The following is an 18,272-nucleotide window of genomic DNA, read 5'->3' as shown; positions in this document are numbered from 1 at the left end:
GGAGCAGACAGGCAACTCCATCTTTGGTCCACCTACTTCGCTCATTACCTGCTAACAGCTGCCACCCAAAGTCTTTATTAGTTGGCCTGGTGTACTGAGGGCATCAGTGTGACTGAGTGGTGAAAGTATGTCTGAGTTCATCAGTTAGTATCAGCCAAAAGGACAGAAAAAAGGTGAAAAGACATGACATACAGCACCAAAAATCAACAATTTCATGTTTTTTGTTCAATTTTTTTAAGCATCAAGTTTCAGCTCAGTTTCACAAAAGAGGGTTATTTTTAGGCAGCAAGACCGTCAACCAGTTAGTGTTGGTGTAGCTTTTCATACCAGAGCAGTGTGGTGGTGACCCGCTCCACTGCCCGTCCAGCTGGCACATTCGTGTCGTGTTGCCGATGATGGTACGTTGGCCGATGCAGCTGTAGCGGATGACTGAGCCGACCGTCCGGCGGTCACCTGAAATCTGGGTGTAGGGTGGCATGCTGGGGCGGTCACACAGCACCACTGTCCAATCACAGAAGAGTGATGAGAGAAAGAACCACAAAAAAGTGGAATTAATCACTCATTTATTTGATTAAGGAAAATGTTGGTTTAATGCTCCTAAAAAGTGGCAATAAAGGTCTGGCAAAATGTGGCGATACTAACCATTTTGACATTTTAGAAAGTAAAGTATTTTCAATACACCTTTCAGCTAACCCCTGAGTTACTCACACAGACACTTGGGCAGGGAGCGGTCCCAGGTGCCATCCCCTTGACAAGAGATGGAGCTCGTGCCCAGCAGGTAGTAACCTGGGTTACAGCGGTACGACACTGTCGTCTGAAAGCTGTAGCGATGTGGCCCACTCGACAGTACCTGCCTAATGCTGTTCTCTACATGACCTGGTTCTGTGCAGTTGACAACTGGAGAAAGGGATGCAGGGAGGGGGGGATGGAAGGAAACAGAGAGAAGAGAGGACATCTTGTGTCAGCATTTAAGGTTCAATCCAACTAATTATTTAACCTGGAGATTATGGGAGGGCCTTTTTGGATATAGACATACGGCTTTCTAATACAGGGAACCATTTTTCAACCATTTTTTCTTACACTTGGTCTGTCTGTCCATTACTTTCCTCATCTACCGCTTCCACTGATCTAGCATCCATTCATTCACCCGACTCTAAATGAAGTGGGAGGCACACTCCGGAAATAAACATTTGCTTCATTAGGGCCAGTCTCCTGCTGGCCGCAGTGGTGCAGAGATGGTGATGGATGGAGAGCTCACAGGAGAAGAGGCACCATGTCAGTTTAGCACCAGATGGAGAGAGTTAGGGAAGAGGATATTGAGGGATGAGTGAAGAACGAAGGAGAGCGAGGGGAAAGGCGGTACAGAGTAAGACAGGAAGACGCCCTGTTGGTGCAGAATATATTAAAATTCATGACAGAATGTCAGCACTACGACTGCCACAAACACCAATCTCTTTGACTTCAGATCCTCAGATCCAAGGCACAAATCAAAATCTTACATTGTCTCAACAAAGTCAGAGCACAGGGAGTAACAGTACGTGGCTGTTACTCTCTTTCATCATGAACCACGGTGTTTAGTATGACACAAGAACTCGACTGGGAGTGTCCACACAGCCATTATGTCCCAGTATAGTTTGCCAGTCTCACCCATGTGTCTTTGCCACATCCAAAATGAACCCATTGTATGCTAATGCTCCTAAAAGCTCACTCATTTCCATGCTCTCAAGCAGGCCAGCAGAGCTAAATCACCCCCCAAATGCTTATTATAATGTATTCATTACAGTAGAGTGCTGACCCATGGTGTCATCATTTACAACTTACCGCATAATAACCCCACAAAGCAATTTTGAAGCAGTGGAGCTGCTTCAGCATGAGACTTTCCAAGCTTGGAATTCAGCTTGGAAGACATGTTCAGGCAACACTGCCTCAAAAGCGATCCAACAGTCACCGTAAATGGCTGACCTCTTGGTAAATTTTTGTATGTAGCCCAGTGGGCACAGACAGAGGCATTGAAACGATGAAAGGAAAAGAATAAAAGTGTGAGGGGAAAAGGGCTTAGGTAATTCATCTTTGCTCCACTCAAAGTTGGGACCCCATTCACCCTCTCCTCCTCTTGGCCTCCTGCCAAATGACGGCCCTGTAAGCGATGTGTCAGAGGGTGCTTTTTCTGTCCTGTGTCTTTTGCCTTTTATCACTGAAAGACAAATAAACACATACGAGTCATCCTCAGAAGGTGGTGGTGTAGCTCCGTTGCTGTGACTCAAATTGGTTTTGATTAGAGAGGGATGGGAGACTGGCTGGGCTGGCAGTGCCCCCCTCCCTGCATTATTGATGGAGACTCTTGTAGTTAAAATCTGGACTTTGGAAATAATTACCTTTGTCTGACTGACTCCTGGCCCACCATCACCTCTTCTCTATCTATCCACTTTTCTCTCTTTCTCCAAAAGAAAAGGTGATGGTTAGACATAGCTGAAGCTAAGGTTAAATGGATGAAGCGGATGTCATTACAGCATGTCAATGTTTTCCACTAAGGGGAGAAGTACATGGCAGACAGGAGTGCATGTATTACCAAATATCTCTCTCGAATGCTGCAATTAAGGTGATAAACCGGATTGATAAAAAGACCCCTAAGCTACTTATGTCCTCACATCAACATGGAGAATAATGTGCCATCAAATGAGACACCCTCACCAAACCACACACATGCAAAAAGGCACACACAGTTACAGAAAATGCATCTCAGCGTCAGCATCTGCATGGAAACAAGGTCAATGCTAATATGATGTCACTACCAGAGCAGAGAGATTTAAGGCGTATGTCTGGGAGAAAATCTTGGCTGTTTATGCATGCAGCAGCTAAATGTACTTCTTTTTTTTAACAACCGGCGAAGGATGCCTGCGAGACTTGAAATCGCGTCATCCCTTTATAAATGTCTAAAGAAAAGGTCAAATCCTTTCTCTGCTCATTTTAAAACAAACTCATACGTCAGTCCGTCAATGGTTCTGTCATTGGCTTGTCATATTTAGGGCTCGACCTTGCGATCAGCCCCTTTCTGTTCCTGTCACAAAGCACCCCTGTTAGCAGGGAGTTACAGACAGATGTGGGTGGCATTGCTGTTGCACTTGTCGCAAAAACACTGTTAAATTAAAACTCTTTGCCTCACTCATTCAAAGAAGGACATGGTACTTTTTATTCTGCACAAAAGCCATGAAACAGGTCTCCAAAGGCTGCAGTCATGCACAAACGCTCAAGGATCCTGTGATTGTTTCTGATTGTCTCAGCTTAGTTATTAACCAAGTTTGTTTCCCGGACAGAGAGGTGAGCCTTCGGGTGGAATAGAGGAAGCTGGTCTGGGAGGAAATAACATCACATGTAAATATTATCTGGAACCTCCATGAACCATGTGGTTGAGACCGTGGTAATTAAATAATCCAGGCTTCTCTTTGGTTTTTCATTTCAATTTCCCCTAATATGTGTCGTTTAAACTCTTTCTCCCTCCGGGTGTCCATGCGCTTCAGCTCCGCTCTTGCTTTGATTGGGGTCGTCTGTGGTCACAGAAGATATGACCTTGCACAATACAATAGGTAATTTAATACCTACCCACCCAAATGAAAAGAAAGAGAACCACATCCCTGCAGGCAAGTACGTGGAAACGAGTACACTTATTGAAAATGTCCTCACTCTGTGCATTAGATATGCACAGAGTGGGTGCCACTTGGCTTTTGAATGATTTACACATTATGATACATAAAAATACCAACATGAGAATTGGTATCCTCAGTCTTTACTTTGCATATGTAGCTGTGTTGTCATCATATATAGATTCATACATTTTGCTTGTATTTGTATGTAAAAACACACTGTTTAAAATGATGGCGATGCCAATAGAAAAGGTTTTGATACACTGTTGCATTGACTGGCTCAGACAGAGTATTTTACATATTGTAAATGTCAGGTTTTCGTTCCATTCATCTGTGGGCATGAAGTTCTGCATTGACTGTTGCATTGAAGCTTTGGCATCTACTTGACACTTACTTTTACACCTGGGGAGGGCGTTGCTCCACTGTCCATTGGTTTGGCAGGTAGATTTTACAGCCCCCTGCAGAACATATCCAGTATTGCAGACAAACCGCACAACATCGTTTAAGTTGAAATGGTTTCCTTGGGTCACACCAAAGGTCGGGTTGCCAGGGTGACCACATGTGATGGCTGGAAAAACCAAAGGATGAGAAAAATCATGGATATACATGTGCAGAGCAGTTTAATTAATTCTAAAGGTTTAATCTCAAACACCTGAATAAACATGGTCTCGATTACAAAAAGTAAGGTCAAACCAAGATGAATAAACAGCACAGACACAAAACTCAATATAGATGTTAAGTGATGACCCAAATTTTAAAGCAACAGGTCTCACTAAAATGCCAATGGCTCAGAATCTTTATTAATACCACTCTTCTCGAGTACCATAATCTTCTAGTGAAATGAGTAACATTAAGAGGATGTACTGCTTTGCATTATTTTGCAATATTCACTATGGCATGGTAAAACTTACACGTTAGGCATAGGTGGCTTTTACAGTGTTTTTTATGCTGGAGCTTGTGCAGGAACTTTCTGTAAAACTGTTCAATGCATTAATTGGTGATCAGTACCAGATGGCTCAAGTCTAATTACACTAAATTGGTGGTTGGTATCAGCCTTAAAATAGCCTAATTAAAGTGTCCCAAGGTAATATGTGTCTGGACTTATTACAAATCACTGAGCAGCAACACTATTAAATTAAAAAAGGGTTTTTTTTCTCTTTGTTTTCAGATTTTATTTATTTTTAATGAGCTAGGTAGTTCCCAAGTGCTCAGAGCAGAAAAGATTTTGACGGAAGCCCTACTCCATACATGCAAGCAGTTTAGAATAATTTAAGTATAAACGAAACAACTCGCAGCTTTACAAATGACGGTATGTTCTCTCTGGGCACTTACGGACACAGACAGGAGTGCGTCCAGACCAGCGGTGATCCTGTTCACAGATTCGCACTGACGCCCCAATGAGACGGAATCCAGGGTTACACTGGTACACGACACTGCCTCGATAGTTGTAGTTCTCCCCACTAATCTGCCCATTCACTATGGGCTCAGGTGTGCCACAATGGCCAGCTAAGGATGAATGAAGTTCAGACATAGGTGTTGAAACAAACTGCAGACCTTCATGAAGTCACAGTTAGTTTTGGGTGCTGAAGATCTTACCTAGACACTGGACCTGCGTTCCACTCCAAAGCCCATTGGACATACACTCTCGTACCCGAGAGCCCACCAGTGTGTATCCTGTGTTGCAGGAAAAAATGGCTGTGGCTCCATACACAGTCAGTGTTCCAATCTTGTTGCCATTTGGTGGGATCCCAAGGTCCCCACAGGAGATAACTGAAATTAGAAAACAATATTATATATCACAATCCCATATGGTCACAATACAATAAACAACACTAATTTATTTTCTTTGGGAATTGGTTTTGTTTGGCTTCGATTCATATTTTTTTTGGTGAGAAGATGTCTCTGTTTAGTTATGTTATTTTCTTAATATCACAGTGGAAATAGGGTACATTTGGATGCAATTATTTTTTAAGTCTGGCAAATTACTTTTTTCTGGCAGTTATTTTTTTATTTTTTTAGTGCAAATGAGGCAGTTAAGAAACTCTAGAAAACTAGGCTACAGGATGTGCAGTTTTCACTTACTCTCACAGACTGGGGGTGGATCTGGATAGTTCCACCTGCTGTTTGCCTGACAGCGAATTACCCTTTGACCCCTGTAGTAATATCCTGGATCACATATAAGCATCATAATGGCATCATATTGGTTTTGAGTTCCATAAATTAGTCTCCATCTCCCATGCTCCACAGATGAGTGACCAATGTCGGGACAGGTCACGGCTGGAAGACCAAATGTCAATCAGAATTATTAGTTCAAGTATCTACAAGTTATTTATCGAAGCAGAAGGTATAGAGTTATAGCAATAATAAAAATAATGCTGCAACAAAACAAATCACCAGGAAGGAAAGAAATACTCACGAATACATCGTGGTGGTGCCTCAATTGGGCTCCACCTCCCAGACTCCTGACAGATCACTGAGATGGTGACTGGCCCAGCAAGCCGAAATCCAGGATTACACTGGTAGGTGGCCCTGGCTCCTAGAGAGAAGTCCTGGCCAACAATGCTGCCATTGACTGGAGGCACTGGCATACCACAGGACATGACTATAAAGGGAAAAGATGCATCACTAAGGTAAAGGCAAAACAAAGCAGATTGAATGCACAGGTAGCTACATATATTTCAACAACCATCTCTGTATGCAGAGTGCCTAGCTCACAATGTGCTTCCTGTACAAACACACTCCCAGAGCCAGCCTTGATGTGGAGTAAACATTAGCTTAGGCAGCCATCTGCACGACAGTAAACAATCATGTCTAGAGAGAGCACATGCAATTGATGTGGAGATTACACCTGATGCAAACTTGACCAGACAATGAATGGCTGCCCTGCTGCTGCTTACGCTTTAGGTGATACTGTCAATAAGTCTGGAAGTAGAGATTTTAAATTTTATGCAACTGTGATGGACTATTGAAGAATATTAAAACTAAATCGAAACAGACAAAAGAAGATTCCACTGAAATTGTGAATCAGTGAAGATGGCACACACCACAGTCTCACACCCTTGTAAAGCCCAAAATAACAGTTAAAAAAGCATGTTTACATTGAGACACACACATCTGCACACTATATACATCTACACACACTAGTACTTCAAATAACAGTACTTTAAAACTTCGACAATTTGTCTGTCTCTCAGTTGCTTATGTTGTTTTGTTCCATCACTGATTAGTTCCAAAAAATTAGCACAGTGGCAAGCTGTGACAGCTGCGACAGTAACCCATGAGACTGATATATCAAACAATGTAGCTCAGGTAAACCAAATATCATTAATCTGATGCAGTGTTATCTCTAAAGCATCTTGGTGCAGTGAAGAAGTGAGCTTCCTTAAAGCACGCCTTAGGTTGAGGTGCTGTTGGTGATGGCTTACTGTCACCTGAACCAAAGCAAATGGATTCAGTAATACTTTCTTCAATCAACTTAAATATGATGGCTGATCTTACAAACTACATTTGTTACATAAATGTCTTCTTCAGCTGAACCAGTTCTTTTCTTTGCACAGTTTTGAGGGCAATTACATCCCTTTTTTAGAAGTGGGACTAAATGCTGGATGAGTGTACTTAAAACGACAGTGTTGACAAAATTTTACCTAATTAAAGAAAACTCTTGCACAAGTTGATTTGCATTTGCAATGTGAAATTATCCTTCCCAGCTAATCTCACCAAGCAGCTTTGGCCCACTTGAATGAAGAAAAATAAGACAATAAGACAACAACTATTAGATTTTTGTATCCATGGGTTTCTCAACACCTTCCGCCTTCTTATCCTTCTTCTTTCCTGCTCCTACAAACAAGCCCTCACCTTGGCAAAGTGGCACTGGTGCATTCCACTGGTAGATCCCCTGTGCAGTTCGGGCACACGTGGCGCTACTCTGGCCAATAAGCCGAAAGCCCTGGTCACAGCTGAAACGCAGGGTGCTGCCCAGCTTAGTGCCTGTCAGACTGTGCACTGTGCCATTCACAGGGTTGTCTGGAGGGCTGCAGTAGGCAGCTGTGAAAAAACAAGAGAAGAAGTAGGTAAAGATATAAATATGCTTACCAATAAAATTGAGTGCAACAAGCATAAAAACCTAATAATGAAGCAAGATGATGTAAGCTATTGTTGAGGAGGTGAAGGATTAATGTGCTTTCAAGAGCCCCTTATCTCTTTTGCATCTGTCTTCCACGCTTGGCCTGGTAAAGGAGGATATGTATTAATACAAACGGCACAGTGCAATCTCTTTAAGACAAAAACTGCAGACTAAAGATGAGCGAAATTGATTAAAGGAAACAAATGTTCTGTGAAGTGAAAGTTTGTCAGCCGCAGGAGAGGAGGATCATAAAAGTGATAGATACATAATAACAGGAACAGAGTATCTGCTTTTGTTTGTTGGCTACATTGGCAGCAGCAATAATTATTTATCATTCCAAACGGTGCCAGCAACAGGTCTATGGTTTCCAAACACTCTCAGGCCTAAATTGCATTTGAGATATCTCATAAACACATGGCATCACTTGCTGGAGAATAAGAGAGAAGTAACAAAACACAGATTTTGAAAACACTTTAAAAAAATGATGTGATGTAAATTATGTGACACATAATAGTGGTCATTGTGGGGAGAGATTAGGGTGGAAGTGGACCATGGACACAAAAACCGTATCATTCATTACACTTAATCATTATGGCCACATTACATTTCTATAAAAATGCAAATTCCGACTCAAACCGCTCATATGTGACAATGAAAATGCCCTCTCTTTCAAAGTTAGTGAGAATTTTTAGCACTATGCAGGCAATCAAACAAAAAATCCCTCACAATATAAAAACTTAAAGCTATGTCAGCGGTGTAATATGTATTTAGCATTTATGAGACGTTCACATACAAATTGTTCCAGTGAGGCAGAGAATGTGAGACTTTTCATGAGAGCTGACAGACCATTTTGGCACACCGAAGAGATATTAGATAAAACGGGCTTTATGTGGAATTTGACCCTGAGGTTCAGTAAGAATGATGTTAGATTTCTTAGAAGAGGAAACAGTAGATGCACTTCAGGCTTTGATACTTGTGGAGTGCAGCATTCACGTTGGAAATGTTTATTTCAACAATCGTCAGTGAATGAATAAATGTCCTCCTCCATGGCTACATAGGAAAAGGAACACAGCACTGTTAAGCTAATAGAACTATGGTGTACTCTAGGTTCCTCTGCAAGGTCTACTTCCTTCAGTTCATTTCTTCACTTCTGCAGTACCTGCGTCAAACTCATTAGCCTCTTTTTTCTGTGTTCCTTTCTCGCTCTGTCGCTACAGTATGCAGCTTATCTCACTGCAATCAGCCCTTCAGCTCAGATGAATCATCTCTACACGGGCAGGTGACTGGATTTGAATAGTATATAGAGAGGGGAAGAAAGGAGGCAGAGGACAGTGTTTGATATTTACAAACGATGAAGCATATATAAGTGTAAAGAGATAGTGAGAAAGACAGTGACAGAGTCAGGCAGAGGGTAAGTTGATTGAATGGACAGAAAAGATGAACTGAAAGAAAAACAGTGAGAGCAGCAGGGATGGAGAAAAAGACTTGAAAACTGAGATTGGAGTTACTAGAGATGTCTGCAGGTTGGTGATGGAAGATCAGTCCATGGAGATAAAAGATGGATTGATGAAGAGCACAGTTGGATACACTGAAACTGCCTATGCCATCTGTTTCTTCCTCCTACCAAGGTACTACAGGAGGCCAACTCCATATTGGCCATGGCAACTTGTGGGTTCTCAGCCATCACTTTGTCCGTCTGTCACTTAGCCTGCTATGGAAAAATCCATCACAGCTAAGAAAAAAAATAAAGTAAAAGAGGCTAGAAGAAAAAAAAAAAAGGGTAGAGAAATGACTGAACATCCGGTTGGGGAGACAGAGCGCTCCACTGAGAGGAGGAGAGGGACGATTAGTCAGTCTGGCTGAGTGGTGTTGATACAGAACGGAGGGAGACTTTTAAATATTTACACAGTCATAATTCACAGCGAGTTATGCAGGTGTCGTATACCAACAGATCCTTCATGGGAGCAGGACAAAACAGAAGAATAATAAGCAATACACGAAACAGCGCTTCCTAATTCCCATGCCTGTGCTGCACAGCAAGGAGTGCTGCAGATGCCCGCCGCCCCCGTTAGGTTGTCATGGAGATGGGTCATATTTCTAGCTGTTTCAGCTGCAGTTGGCAGTCAATGTGTTGTTCTTGTTGACACAGTACACTAAAGACACCTCTGATGAGATCGAACGTACAACTAGTTCAGCGATAACAAAGGTAAATATCAGCTCTCTGCAGTAAATCAATGTTAAATGGAGCGCTGCAATGAAATCAGATTTATAAAGAAGCCTGTTGCTTCGCGCTAGAATGTCACTGGTCTGTACTCACCTGAGTAGCGTATTCGGAAGCCTTTGTGGCTGGTAGTGTGATCGAAGGACCAGTGTAGGTAGGCCCTGTTGCTGGAGCTGGTGATACTCAGTGGACTGGAATAGTTACCGCTGAGAGTGATGAGCAGGGGGCTCTGTCTGGATGGGCCTGGATAAAAATGTTGATAGAATTCAAAATTATTAGCCAGAAATCAGCTATTGAAGTCCCATGTGCCTGTGTAAAAGAAAAAAACTATTATTTTATAAACCACAACAAACACGTGCTTGTTAACATAGTGTCTTTTGCTCAATCCTTGTATATTCCAGCAAAATAATGTGTGATATAACAGTTGATAATGATAATTTAGAAAATCTGTACTCAATTTGCAAAAAGATTGAATTTTAACTTAGAAATGATTAGAAATCATTCAGATTATGTCCAGTTATGGCATTTAATAGATTTAGCATTTGGCTACACTTATGGTAAAATCTAAATTTGCTTAGCTCCTAACTGGAGAAAAAACATTTCATTCCATAATTGGCTTGGCAGCCCCAAGGTTAGCAAATATCTGTTCCCCTCCACTCGGCAGAAGATAAAAAGCACTAATCAGCAACACTAGTGTATACAGTCACCATTTTCTCAGAGCAGCCTGGCACAGTGGCTGACTGTGCCTCTAATCACATGCAAATGCACAGGGGAGATCTAGATGGTCTTTCACCATGAAAGGGAGCTTGTGTGTGATTTTTCTGTTAGCAAAGTTCTCTTAGGGATGTTAAATTCAGCTATCTGGCTCATTTTGGCGTTTGATTCTGAATATTTGTAAAAATGCGTCTTTTGGCACGGGAAGTGTGTGGGGAAGTGTCAGAGAAAGGCAGGGCGAGTAGACTTGTGAATAGTAGATGTTCACCACGAAGACCAGCAATGTGTTGTTTAAATGACATCATACTGTATGTAACCACTGCTGTGTATACACATGCTCACTTTAGAAGTAGATAGAGCAGCTTACCATCAAAGATCTCAAGCTCATCAAACTGACGGCTGGTTTGGAAGTGTTCTATAGTGAAGGTGATGTTGTAGCCTGGCTCAACTTTGAGCACCCAAGAACAAGACTCAAAATGAGGGAACCCATTTCCTGGTGACTGGCTCATGATGACCCCCGTGGATGCTGTCAGGACCTCATTCATCGGACAAGTCACTGTTGAGACAGATAAAAGGCAGATAAATAAAAAAAACAAAGAAATTAATCTGAGTTGAATGAATAATGGTTTATGTACTGCTGTTTTATAACGTTCCATCACTGACAAGAAAACTTCTAAAGACTGTTAACTCTTTTCAGTGAATTTAATTTACCTTGAAGCAAAAGTTGTATTGATTAAATTCATATTGTTGCTAGGAGGCCAAGTCAGTGAGAGTAAAAGCGCAGCTAAGCTAATCGTTATTCTGGTCCTGATGCTGTCACAGGAAACAAAGCAGCCTATGCTATAGTAAGTCAGTCCAGGAAATGGCTTCTATATTAGATCCTATCACTGGTTTGCCATGAGCATTGTATCACCTATTTGCCCATTGTCACTACGTGGCAGATGTGATACTAAAGGCTCACATCTGCCTGGAAGCAAATGGCTGTCTGGGTGCACCACATTAAACCTTTCATCTCACCCCCACCCCCCACCCCCCACAACTGTCACTGGTATTCTTTTAGGACATCTTTATAAAATCCTGTGGCATTTCCTACTGGTTTCAGTCTGTATTATCAGACATTACATAGCATTCCCGCCTGTTGTGTTTTTGCTGCAATGTTGTGAAGCCAACTGCTTAATCTGCCAGAGCTGTCTGCATACACAGTGGGGAAAAAGGGAAAAAAAAAAACCTACAACATAAAGTCAATGCTGCAACAACAACACAATGCAAATGCTATATAGTTTTTGAAAAAAGTTCCCACTGTTTTTGTTTCTTGCCTAATGGGACAGACTGCTGACTGCACAGACTGGGAAATAACTCCTTCCACAGCAGAGAAAGGTATACCTTTGTTTTTGTTTTGTGCAATTGCTTTTGTGACTAAATAAAATAGCATAAATCTGCCTGTGTTCAAACTCAACCCAACAGCTTGTTAGGAGCTTTACAATTAACAAGACAGTTTCAAACTCACAGCAAAAAGAAGAAGAAAAAAAAACAAAACAAAAAAACAAAACACATTCACCTTGTTAAACATGCCGGAGGCTTTACTTACAATCATAGCAGAAATCAAGAAAGAACATCACAATATGCTGTAAATGTGAATGGAAAAAAAAAAATGAAAAAAAAATCTAAAGTGTATCTGACCGCATGCAGTTTTTACTGTGTGTGTATTTGTCACCCAAGCGTGGCAGAAAATTTTGCTGGCTGTGTAAATGTCCGTGGTGTGTACTGCAATTTGAATACCTGAGCTGGTTCTGCCTCAGGGTACGGTAATACTTGGCACTTACAGGTCATTCATTACAGTGGTGAAATATTGAATGCTCTGAACCCCATTTAGCAGCGCCTTCTTTGTGGAACAATATGTGTGGTTATAAACTTGTTTTTGTGCATGTGGATGAGTTTCTGTCTGTGTCAAGGAACTGTTGTGTGTCGTGACTTGTTCAGCCTCCTTTTTGTGTGTTCACAGGCAAAGACATTATTAAAGCCATGAGGAAAAAAAAACAAAAAACAAAACGTTAGACAGCCTGGGTTAAACAGCATCTGCAAATAATTCTTAACATTTGTTTTAGTGTGTCAACTAACTGAGATTTATGGCCTCAGGAAATCTCAGATAATGTCACGGAAGCTGTCACTCACAGAAAGGCACGTTAAAATTACTGTGTTGCTGTTCAATAGTTTTTCCACAACTGTTTGCTATTTGTTGTATAGGCATTACCTGCAAATCCTACCGAAATGTTACCACCAGAAATACAAGATTAATCTGCAGATGTGCTTTAACGGGCCAAGAAACAGTAGTTTTGTCCCAGTTTCACATTATATTTGTATATAAGCAAAACTATTGGGATCTAACTCAAAAAATACATGTTGTAAATAGTAATAGAAATATTATTTAGGCGTCATCTCAGAAATATAGTTTCAGCATATATAATATATACTAGAGTAGCATCACCATGTTGCATATGATGTGAAGTATTTAAGCATTTCTGTCATGTAATTTGGGAAGTAAAGTGATAGTGATTTACTCAGATACTAAACTGCACAAAAACATCCCTCACGTTGCTGAAACCATTTACAACCTCAAGCACCTCAGCAGATGTGAGTCAAGAGGTTTGAATCGATCATTAACAGTGAAGCTGATCGTGAATGGAAGAAGGATATAAAATCTAAGAGTGTAGTTCATTAAACGATCAATTCTCTGAGGATCAGATGTGTGTTGTCAGTGACCTTTCAGAAAGCTCCAACGTGTCTTCAAAACTGCCTTCAGCTTGTCTTGGAGATGATGGAAAGCGACAGGCAGGGGCTCTTATCTATAGAGTCTGCTACTTATTAAACTAATCCACTTTGAAATGAAGCATCACTCTGTTTGGCTGTAAACAAAAGGGGACAAATCTGACAGCTGGAAAAAGGCAGCCTCAACACACAAGGTGAAATCAACACTGATAGGACTCAAAATGAGATTTCATTTTAATGAGACAAGGAACTGAATAAACGAGTACGAGGAACCAGCAATCTGTGAGACATTGCTCAGGTTTGTGTATAAATTGTTCATGGTATGCAACCCCCCCCCCCCCAAAAAAAAAAAAAAAAAAAAAACCCCAAAAAACAACCCCCCCCCCAAAAAAAAAACGAGGTGGAAGGCTTTCATGCAGAAAAGTACAGCTGCATGCACATCTGCTACCACACACACATAGTCTATTTGTACACTCTAGTATGCAAGTATGGGCCCAGACATGCATAAATCCACAATATATCAAGACTGTAGTGCTGCTGCCTTTACTCATGTTGGTATTTAATTAGCATAAGCTGAGGAGCTATAATGAGCTGATTGCAGGGAATGGGCCACAACATAAGCATTAGTGTGGATCAGGACCTAACAGCTCAGAGATGTCAGGGATGCCAAAATAAGAGGCAGCTGTAATTCATTCTGCAAAACTGGAAGAAGGTGATTAGAGCAAAAAAAAAAAAAAAAAAAGATCTAGTGAACAAAAAGAAGATAAAGGAAGAGGTGAGAAAGCAGAAAGGACAATGTGGGATGAAGAAAGCTGGCAATCTTTCTGAGAAACTAATGTGATGGGTGATTATGCACGTTTCACCCAGAAAGCTGTCTTGGGGATAAATACAAGGATTTTGTATCATCACAACTCATTGTGTTTCATTAATGAATTCAAGCAACACTTTGTTCTGATGTTGCTGCTTTGTGTGGTGCTGGAACTCCCTGCAGTCTCAGCAGACAGCAGATTTAGTTAAGGGAGCTCCGTCCAACACAACCGCTTAATCAAATAGCAGGCAAATCAGATATTGTACAAACTTAGCTAGTTGCTCCAGTGGCAGGAAATACAAGAGGGGCTAAACCCAATCTGCCATCATGACTGGCATCAGGTCTCTGAATTAAATAAAGGAAAACAAGAGAAAGTGTCTGGGTCTCTATAGTGGTAGTTTTTCCTCTCAATGATCTGGGAGAAAGTCAAAGACAGACAGAGGAAATACAGATGTGGGTACTGATAGACACCTGCTTGCTGAAGTTTGTGAGGTTACACTGCACTGTGGTTTTACAGCAAAGAAGAAAGAGAAGAGAAGGACAAACAGAAAAAATGGGGAATAAAGACTGCCGGTATTTGTGTTATGTAAGAACAGAACTCTGATGCTGGTGAGTCAGTGGAGGAAAGAGTGAGGGAGGAGGGAACGCAGACAGAGGGAATGCAGAGGATGAGAGAGGATACTGGCGCCGAGGGGCAAGCAACACTGCAGAACCGGCTGTAGGCTCCGGTGCTGCTTTCTGGAAGGCTATCACTATACCTGCTGCAGTCCAACCCAGACACATACTCAACCGATGTGAGTGTGTATACAGTACTGTTCATGTATGGATTTGTGTTTGTGTGTCAGGCGTGGATGCAGCTAGATGTGCAGGGAGGTTGCGCTTGTCAGAGCTAGAAGTGGTGATTTGATAGGTGCAGCTGCAGCCAGCATGTCCCTTGCATTTCAATGAGCTGTGCACTTTGTCCCTTCACTCTGTCTCCACTTCATCCATCGTTTTTCAACTCCTGCTCTACTTTCTCTACCTTCTGCTCATTTAGCAGCCTTTCCTCCATCTTTTCCAACCAGATTTAGTCTTTTTCCTCAACAATCCAGCTAATTGACAGCAATCCCAATCTACTCTGTGTCTATCTGTTCTTTGACCCTCTCTTCTTCCCACCCAATCTTCTTCCTCTTACTTCACACTAGTATCAGTTAGTTTTTATTTCCCACTCTACTCTCAACTACTTCCCACACTTCAGCTTTTGTTATCTGTGTCTCTCCTTTCCATCACTCTGGTCTGCGTCTATGCAGGCAGGTTGCAGGTAAAAGGAATTCGGTGGAACTGTTTGTCCCCAGTATAATGTGTTTCTCAGCATAAGGAGGACAAGTAAGGGAGCACACAAGTCATTAGCATAAATGCAGGAAAAGAAATGTAACTGTCACTGACTTTCACTTCAATTTTAAAAATAGCACACAGATTTGTTTCGAGTGGAACAGCAAAGCTGTGCACAAAAAAGCATGAGATTTTTAAATAACATATATGTTGGTGGATGCTTTCAATTGCACATGTGCAGGTCCTTAGGTACAGTGAAGGGTGAGCAAGGAGACTGATAAATATTACACTTATATTTACGGTAATCTTATACCACAACCATACCATAATTTCCCTTTTTCAGTGCTTCTGTCTGACTTGAATCTTATCCTCCTTGGTTCTGACTCTTATTTTATCATTATAGCTCCTGACTCCCTTTCATTGCCTCTTTCTTTCACACAACTTTTTCTTACCTTCCTCCTTTTTCCACCTCACGCTGAGAACGTCTGTGTATTTTTCCTACTTAGCACTCAAAATTAGTTTATCAAAGTTTGCCTACAGTTTCTCGGCCATCACATAACCCACAGAGTGACAAGCACAAAACGGTAACAAAAAAGCATAAAGAATAAAAAAGTAGTACAGCATTAAAAAAAAGAAGAATGAGAGATACTTCCTTTTTGTAATTTTTAACCAGACAGAAACAAAAAGTTCCCCTTAGGCACCCGGTTTCTTGCCCAGCAGAGAAGTATTGCTCACAACATAAAGTATTATGATGATGTGGTGTTTTGGGAACACTGCATTCACTGGGTCCTCTGGGAGGACGATATCTTTGCATGTAGCAAGCACCACATCAGCTACCCTCAGCCTCATGGGAGCCGAGTATCATCCATAGAGATAGAAAGTGCTACCAAAGTGATATGTGGCTGCTGCTTCATGACTATGGGGAGAAAGAGTACTCGTGGGAACCAGAAATAAGGCAAAACTGCAACTGGTGCATGAGTCTGTGGTTAAAGCAAAATAATACAGGCCACCTATAATCCTGGTGAAACTCAACATATGAAAGCAGCATTTCACCTATTTGTTGATATATGTGATTAACCCATTAAGCCCTAAATTTCAATGCAATGTGCAATGTGCACATTAGTAAAGTTACTATTTTTACAAACCTGACTGTGCACGTACAGAGAGGAGCATGCATTTTCATCATTTACTACCTACTGTCTATTGAATTTTAGGGTGAAAATAAACATAAAGCAGCCTGGGACAAATATACACAATGTATGTGGTATTAAAATGTGAAAAGGGAGAGTTTAATGTCATAGTTTCAGTCTCTGGACAACACAATAAACATGGAAGAGTAATACCTGCCCTCTTCCCCATTACCATTACTGATGTGATCTTGAGCAAGGCCCTCAACTGCTTAAAATAAAACAACAACAAGCATACTTTTCCCTAAATAGGTTTTCAAGCTCTCAATCTCACCATCACATGAGGGAGGTGGCCCCTCAAACTCCAAGTGTGTCCCCAACCGGCAGGTCAAGATGCTGTTTCCACTTAACTGGTAGCCTGGAAGACACCGGTAGCGCACTATATCACCTGAAGAGAGAAATGGAAGAGGAAGAGGTGTAGTTTACACCGGATCAGAGATGATAGGAGTCAAAGTTAAAGTATTTTTACAAATCAGCCAGTGCTCCTTAACCAGAATGCTAATATGACAGAGAACTAATCCTGATGCACTGTCTTCAAAAGAGAAAGTTTACAAAGGAAAAAGTAAAATAATAAATCTACACGAGGGACCCCATAGATGAAACACAATGTACGTGCTGCTGCTTTTGTGTCTCTGACTAATCTCTATTGTCTTCTACAGGGGAGAATGAGAACACCTGCCCTGAATCCCTCTGGTTTTCTAAATATTTGTCATAATCATTCATTTATACAGCTACTCCCTGAGTGAAGTAGTTTTGGGTTGAATGTGTATTCAGTGCCACCGCCCTAGTCAGTAAACCTTGAGCAGCAGTCTGTCCAAGCCAGGAAGTGAACTGACAGTGAGATTAACTCCTAGGAATGCTACAGTTCCACACATCAGGATGTGACCAAAAAAAGTCAGCAGTGCGTAGATAGCAGTGATGGTGGGTCCGTGTGTGTGAATATGGTGCTTTGTGACAGCACTTCCACCTACCAATTTTAAACTCCTTGCTTGCCATCAGGATCTCTGCATTAGGAATGATGGGTGGAGGCAGGCAGTGCTGCAGCCTGTAAGCTACATTGAGAGCATCAGACATGAAAGGAGTCAATCACAGGTTATATGTAAAATAACAGGCTGACATTAGGATCTAGTAAGATAAATCATATACCGTGGTAGCCAATACGGAACAGTCCACCCTTCTCTGTGTTACTACGGAAACGGATCAGGACTTGATTTGATGTGCTACTGGGTGGGTCATTGGGCTCTCCATCAGTGAACACCCCCAGTTTCCTGGCTGTCTCTTGTGGACCATCCCTAAAACAAAAAAAGGTCTCTGGTCAACGATAACTTCAAAACTAACAGCGCACTGGAGATACAGTGGCGATAATTAACCAAGGGTATTTTCTGTCAGCAGCCTCTACTCAAGTGCTCACTTGGTCTCTAAACATAAAGCACCTCGGGCCTCTGTGATGCTTACTTGTGAGAAAACCAAACAAGGCCACATGCCAGGTTACAGTGAAACA

At 41.6% G+C, this 18,272-nt stretch overlaps 1 protein-coding gene across 1 annotated transcript in view; it reads right to left on the bottom strand.

Annotated features, from left to right (window-relative positions):
* csmd2 (CUB and Sushi multiple domains 2) overlaps positions 1 to 18,272 on the bottom strand; it is a 198,949-nt gene that overhangs the window by 17,642 nt on the left and 163,035 nt on the right. Inside the window, exons 45-57 of the mRNA XM_026299974.1 lie at positions 17,918 to 18,063; positions 17,743 to 17,823; positions 17,046 to 17,159; positions 11,067 to 11,255; positions 10,082 to 10,228; positions 7,497 to 7,685; positions 6,058 to 6,243; positions 5,724 to 5,918; positions 5,238 to 5,411; positions 4,974 to 5,147; positions 4,036 to 4,209; positions 709 to 897; positions 328 to 501 (exon numbers count right to left, since the gene is read on the bottom strand). Coding sequence (XP_026155759.1) covers positions 328 to 501; positions 709 to 897; positions 4,036 to 4,209; positions 4,974 to 5,147; positions 5,238 to 5,411; positions 5,724 to 5,918; positions 6,058 to 6,243; positions 7,497 to 7,685; positions 10,082 to 10,228; positions 11,067 to 11,255; positions 17,046 to 17,159; positions 17,743 to 17,823; positions 17,918 to 18,063 — 2,132 coding nt within the window. The remainder of the gene's footprint in view (positions 1 to 327; positions 502 to 708; positions 898 to 4,035; positions 4,210 to 4,973; positions 5,148 to 5,237; positions 5,412 to 5,723; positions 5,919 to 6,057; positions 6,244 to 7,496; positions 7,686 to 10,081; positions 10,229 to 11,066; positions 11,256 to 17,045; positions 17,160 to 17,742; positions 17,824 to 17,917; positions 18,064 to 18,272) is intronic.

The sequence above is a fragment of the Mastacembelus armatus genome, chromosome 11 (assembly GCF_900324485.2).
Source record: "Mastacembelus armatus chromosome 11, fMasArm1.2, whole genome shotgun sequence".
Classification (NCBI taxonomy): domain Eukaryota; kingdom Metazoa; phylum Chordata; class Actinopteri; order Synbranchiformes; family Mastacembelidae; genus Mastacembelus; species Mastacembelus armatus.
This window is presented reverse-complemented; position numbering and strand designations above follow the sequence as displayed.